This window comes from Danio rerio, chromosome 9, assembly GCF_049306965.1.
Source record: "Danio rerio strain Tuebingen ecotype United States chromosome 9, GRCz12tu, whole genome shotgun sequence".
NCBI classification, from domain to species: domain Eukaryota; kingdom Metazoa; phylum Chordata; class Actinopteri; order Cypriniformes; family Danionidae; genus Danio; species Danio rerio.
Window position 1 is genome coordinate 27,869,001 of NC_133184.1, and position 6,000 is coordinate 27,875,000.

Genomic DNA, 6,000 nt, shown 5'->3' on the forward strand with positions numbered 1-6,000 from the left:
CATCATCACAAATTTAAAATATGATTTGCCATCTTAAAACTGAAATATAGTATTTACATCATTAACATTTATATATCATAATCTTTTTTGGTCATTAAAGGTGCCCTGGTTTAATACAGGGGTCTCGAACTCAAATTGGCAGGGGGCCATATCACTGACTGACAATTCATAGGAGGGATGTTTTAACATTCAAGTACAAGAAAAAAGTGGAAACCTGATGTAATTGATGCACTCAGACATTCTTCTCCAGAGTATATGCAGTCAAAGCTCCATTTGGTTCTTGTACACATTGAAGAGATAGTTTAAATTGCTATGAGACACTACAATTTAATAATAGGCATAATAATAATATTTATGTCCAAATCAATTGTTGCCTAACCAAAGGTTTAACAGATAGCGTAGAACCTCCTATCTCTGCAACATGCTTGTCCCCTACACTCCAACTAGTTCATTACGTTCTGCTGACTCTGGCCTTCTCGCTGTTCCTCGGTACCGGCTCTCCTCAATGGGGGGCAGATCATTTTGTGTTCTTGCACCCAAACTCTGGAACTCTCTACCATGCTCACTCCGTTCTGCTAATGATATCTCTGAATTCAAATCCTTACTTAAGACTCACTTATTTTCTGAATGCTTCACTTCTGATCTACCAAACTGACCACTTTATCTGATCCACCTCCACTCTGCTCATTTGTCTCCTAGGTCTTGTTGTTACATGACAACAGATGGAAAAATAAAGGATCCGAAAAAGGTGAGTGAATAAAAATGTGTCTTTAGTATTGCAATGCAAAGTAACTCTAGCCCCGCTGCCTTACTGCTGTTAATTAACTCTTTCACTGCTGAGTTTAAAAGATTCTCTCTGACCCGGGAGTCAGTTTTTTTTAGAACATTCACCCTTAATATTTCTGTGGCGACGCATCATGTTTGTCATGTGACACACCGCAGCCACCACAACGATGTTTGACAGATGTATGCTTTTTATTTCGTTTTTTTTTTCAGTTTTAATTCGACATATTCACACGCTTGCTCATCTTGTCATCAACTACCTGATATTCCAATTCACATAAGCGTGTTAGTGATCGTGATCTGTAACATGAGATGGACAGCTTCATGTTTACTTGCGGCTGCTGCCTCATTCATAAAAAGCAAAACAAGCTGGATTCATCAGGTACATTCATAAGTTACTCCCAAAATACATGCGAGTAAGTTGCTGGTGAACTTAGAGAAGAGTAGATTCAACTTTATAGTTACTTTCACTATGTGTACTGTTTATCTGATATGAATACAACACATCAGCAAATTATATTTGAATGGATTGTTAGACTTCTTTGTGTGTTTTACAAACTCTAAATGTATTGTTTTACTAGTACTTGTGTGTATTTGCATATCTAAAACCTAAATGAAGTATAAGGCGGTTAAAACGCTGCATAATTGTGATATGACACGTCAGTTGAGTTGGTTTTGTTTTCGAAAAAAAAAAGAAAAAAAGAAAAAAAAGAAGCACTTTTCCGACAATCCCTTACTGAGAGCTCTACTCAGCGCGAGCTGTCTCTGCCTCAGCGCATATTGCGATTGCTTAAAAGGAGCAGTGCTCGTAATATCAAACGAAAAAAAGAAAAAGACAGCTGTAAAACATAACCAGCTTTGTCTTTTTGTAGGAAACACAGTTTAGATCTTCTTAGGGTAAGAGTTTATTTTAGTTAATGCCGTCTATAACTGAATGTGTTAGGAATACCAAAAACAAAACCAACTTAACCCCGCTGTCTTTCTCTGGCTCAGCATCAGACACAAACACCAGCACCAGGTTCTTTACGGTTCTCACTTTAAAACGGACAAAAGTAGGATTCTGTAGTGATTATTCCTGCATCATGCCTGTCTTCTTGAGTCACTGAACTCTGTATCAGTGCGCGAGAGACCGAGAGGAGCCGTGTTTACTTCGCTCTGCGCTGAGGTAAAGTGGTCTTCTTTAATCAAACGTCTCCGTGTCGCGCAACACAACGAATCGATAATGAAATTTGTTGCCAATGCTTTTAGTAATCGATTTTTATCAATTTAATCGATTCATTGTTGCAGCCTTAGTGTTTAGTGATTATTCATATTAACCCTCATTTGTGTAATAAATGAGTTAAGTTGAGAATCAAAAGCCATATCCCAATAGACCCGCACTATTCTTAAAGAGACAGTGTGCAATATCCTTGCTGCTGCCTGTTTTTATTATTAATTAAACCTTAAAAGGTGAAAATCCCTCACTGCTCTTGACTGAAGGACTTTTGTAGCTAAAGTTTTTTTCTTACAGTGAAGATGCTTAAAGCACAGTTTAAACATAACCGATTTAATTACTCATTTCTAATAACTGAATTCTTTTATCTTTGCTGTGATGACAGTACATTAAATTTTGCTAGATATTTTTTAAGACACTTCTATACAGCTCTATACAGCTTCTATACAGTGACATTCAAAGGCTTAATTGGGGTAAATAGGCAAGTTATTGTATAACTGTAGTTTCTTCTGCAGACAATCAAAAATATATATTGCTTAAGGGGGCTAATAATATTGAGCTATTAAAATAGGTTTCCAAATATTTAAACCTGCTTTTATTCTATAGCAAAAATAAATAAAAATAAATAAGCCTTTCCCTAGAAGAAAAAAATATTGTAGGAAATACTGTGAAAAATTCATCTGTTAAACATAATTTTGGATTTAAATAAAATAATTTATATATAAATTTAAAAAATCACTCAAGGGCGAATAATTTTGACTTCAACTGATAATCGTTTTGAATAATCGTGATTACAATTATGACCAAAATAATCGTGATTATGATTTTTTCCATAATCGAGCAGCCCTATAATTTAGTATGGCCCTTAAACAATGTTACAAAAATGTAAATGGTCCTTGATAGAAAAAAGGTTCCCCAGCCTTGCAATAGACAATGGGTTGGCGACATCTACCGTAGTGTAAATATCTATGAGAATGAGGAAACAGCGGTGTTTGAGGCTCACAGTATGCAAATTTCCCTTCACTGATCTTTTATTACTCTACTATGCCTTGGTATACCCAGATTTTCATTATAGGGCACCTTTAAAATATCTATTATTAGTACTATTATTTTTAAAATTATTATTATCAATATTGTTATTATTGTATAATATCAATCTTTTTTGTTTAAACCCATTATGCGGCCTTTTTTTGTTGAAAATTTTAAATAAAAATAAAAAAATTTTGTAAATTTCCTAAGATTTGCAATACATTTGCAAATGTTCTCTGCTCATTGAAGGAGGTGATTCATTCCCCTTTCTAAATGCGTGTCCTGTTTAGCGAGTGCAGAAAGCCATTTTAAAATGGCAGAGTAATGGTTGGTAATGCACTTTTGTTATTAGCAGTTAAATAAGGCATTTCCTTATTTGTCGTTGAACAGCCACTTTGAAATAATGCTGTGTCCACAAATGCATGATTAATAGCGTGGAAGACTTGGAAGGAATATTCTTTCTCTTCTTTCCTGTTTTCTCTCTGTTTTGACACCAGTTTTTGGGCTGTGTTTCAGATTTTTTTTCAGCATGACCCGAGGCAGTTCCATATTATCCCCGTCTGAATGTCCCAGTGGCAGTACATGCTCTTTCTGAGTGACGTGTTTATTGGAAGTGGAACCCGAGTCACACACAAGCACTCTTTACATTCTTTTCCTCTCCAACACACACAAACATATCAGACATCTTGTCTCGTTCTGTGTGCATACTCATGTTTAGTGAGTGTATTTACTGTCCTGCTTGCATAAATATTCGAACATCGTTGATTTGGTCGAATATGAGACTTCTGTTTGATTTTGTAATCGCACACATTACATACCACAAAGAATGCAGTCGCTCTTTTTTACAGAGAACTAGACGAACTGTGACCCTCAACTGCACTTCTCAGGAATATGTAAAGGGTTACTCACTTACTTACTCAATCACTTTCTTTTGGCGTATTCCTCCTGAAGGGTTAGTTCAATTTAAAATAGAAATGTTTACTCACCCCCATGTCATTCCAAAACCACAAGATATATATTTTTTAATCTTTAAAATAGAAATGGAGTTATTTTTAATCAGATCTAAGTTTTTCTGTTCCTCCACTAACAGTATTTGCACTAAAACGTTTAACGCTTTAAAAAAAAAAAAAGACATTAATGTATATATGTTGAGCAGCTGGATCAAAATACTTCTGAAGATACATATATTATCACTTTACAAGATAAACTGGTTTAACGTAAGATTTATATTACTTAAAATTGTGTAAACATTGTTTTCAGCATTCATGCTCAAAGCTCAATCATTTTGGTTGACACGTGCAAGCGAATGAGGTTCGTTCTTGCATGCCAAATCATTACACGTGAGTTTCAGCCAGAACCAACATGCTTCATTCCTGCATCACGTTAGCATGTGCATCACATTAGCATAGCAACTTCATCAAAAATCTATGAGGTTTGTTCTTGCACGTCAAGCAGGTATCTGGGTGTCCATGGGGTCTTAAAATCTTAAATTTCAAAAACAACATCTAAGGCCTTAAAAAGTCTTAAATTCACTGAAATATAGTTTTGTAGGTCTTAAGTCATTTTTAACTGGTCGTAATTTCTCTATGTCCTAGTAAAGCAACACAATTGGACGAAGTTTTTAGTGCAAATAGAAACAATTCACAACAGCTGTTAGACATTTTTTACACCAAATTCTCCAAATTAAAGCTGAGCAGGGAAAGAAAATTAAAGCAACACACTCCTACATGATCTTCCATTGATACAAAAACTATTAAAAGGAAGTAACCGTACCATTAGAAAAAAAAATTGTGTTTAGCCTTTTATAAGTCTAAAATTTCATTCATAATGGTCTTAAACGGGTCTTAAAACGTCTTAAATTTAATTTGAAGAAACTTGCAGAAACCCTGAGGTTTGGTTGAGCTTCTGTTTATATTCTCAGGTCAATCTTAATATTCAAAGAAAGTCTACATGAATTCTGTTAATCATATGAAATGATTTTTCTTTAGAATGTGTGAATTAAGCCAGTTTATTATGGTTTTATTATTATGTTGATATTTGTCTCTGAATGAATGTTTTTGGTAGCAGACTTCTGGTTGAACTCAATGGAAGGACAAACATTTCTCAAATTCTTAAAGTATTTTTCATTTATGTTTCCAGGATGAACAGTTTTCTTATACGTTCTGTCATGAGGGTGACATAATTGGTATTTTGGGTTAAACTAACTGTAAGATGAAGGCAAGGTCAGCGTCTCGGGTGAGAAATTAACACTTTTTTATTTAACTTTCTCAATTAGAGCTTGTATACTGTTCTTAGGCTCATCTCACCCCCCGTGTGTCCCTCTGGTTGCTCCCAAGCATCGTCTCTCCGTCCCAATTACTGCAAAGACATAGGTATTATTAAAATGTTAGATTCAACCTACTTTTCGTCCACCAGTCTTTTTAACTTGCTCTCCCTCCTTGCGGGCCGTTCGCTCACACCTACCCCATTGTGACATTAACCCTTTTTCTCCCACTTTAGATCAAGTAGCCTTAACTACTATGTACTTACATGTAAATAGAAATACAACATACTTACTGTGTTCATAATGTATTGCAGAACACTTCTGGTGCTCTTGAGGAGGGATAGGAGTATGATTAGAGACAGGTTTGTTGGTATGGGTAGGTTTAAGAGTGGGTTAAGCAGGATTCAACGCTAAGGATTTTTTCTACTGATTTTTTCTGATTGGTCCAATGGCACATGCCCTGCCAAAATTTTCACTGGCCCCACCAAAAAAAAAAAAAAAAAGAAGCTATTTTTAGCCACATATTTTAAATAATGTGTCAAAAATAATGTCTATAATTGTTTAATGTTAATAATTAGATAATTAATGTATTTAAATAACGTGTAAAATATTTAATAAATGTATAATGAGCAAAATTCTGTGTTAACAAAACAAAAATGGAAAATGGGAAAGTATTTTATTGCAGTTCGAAATTATTTTACAAAAGGTGACT

General features: G+C 34.8%; 1 protein-coding gene across 44 annotated transcripts in view; it reads left to right on the top strand.

Annotated features, from left to right (window-relative positions):
- Positions 1-6,000, top strand: part of LOC141376138 (uncharacterized) — a 1,104,960-nt gene that overhangs the window by 109,568 nt on the left and 989,392 nt on the right. For 15 of the 44 annotated variants that reach the window (XR_012385407.1, XR_012385409.1, XR_012385408.1 and 12 more), the window contains one exon: positions 700-748. The exons of 22 other annotated variants lie outside the window; for them this stretch is intronic. Coding sequence is in view for 16 of the 22 variants with exons in the window: in XM_073912734.1 (XP_073768835.1) it covers positions 700-748 (49 nt within the window). In the remaining 6 variants the exon portion in view is untranslated. Of the gene's footprint in view, positions 1-699; positions 749-996; positions 2,380-3,541; positions 4,800-6,000 lie in introns of those variants that run through there. 7 more of the 44 variants (XM_073912747.1, XM_073912746.1, XM_073912739.1 and 4 more) reach the window with 5 other exon arrangements.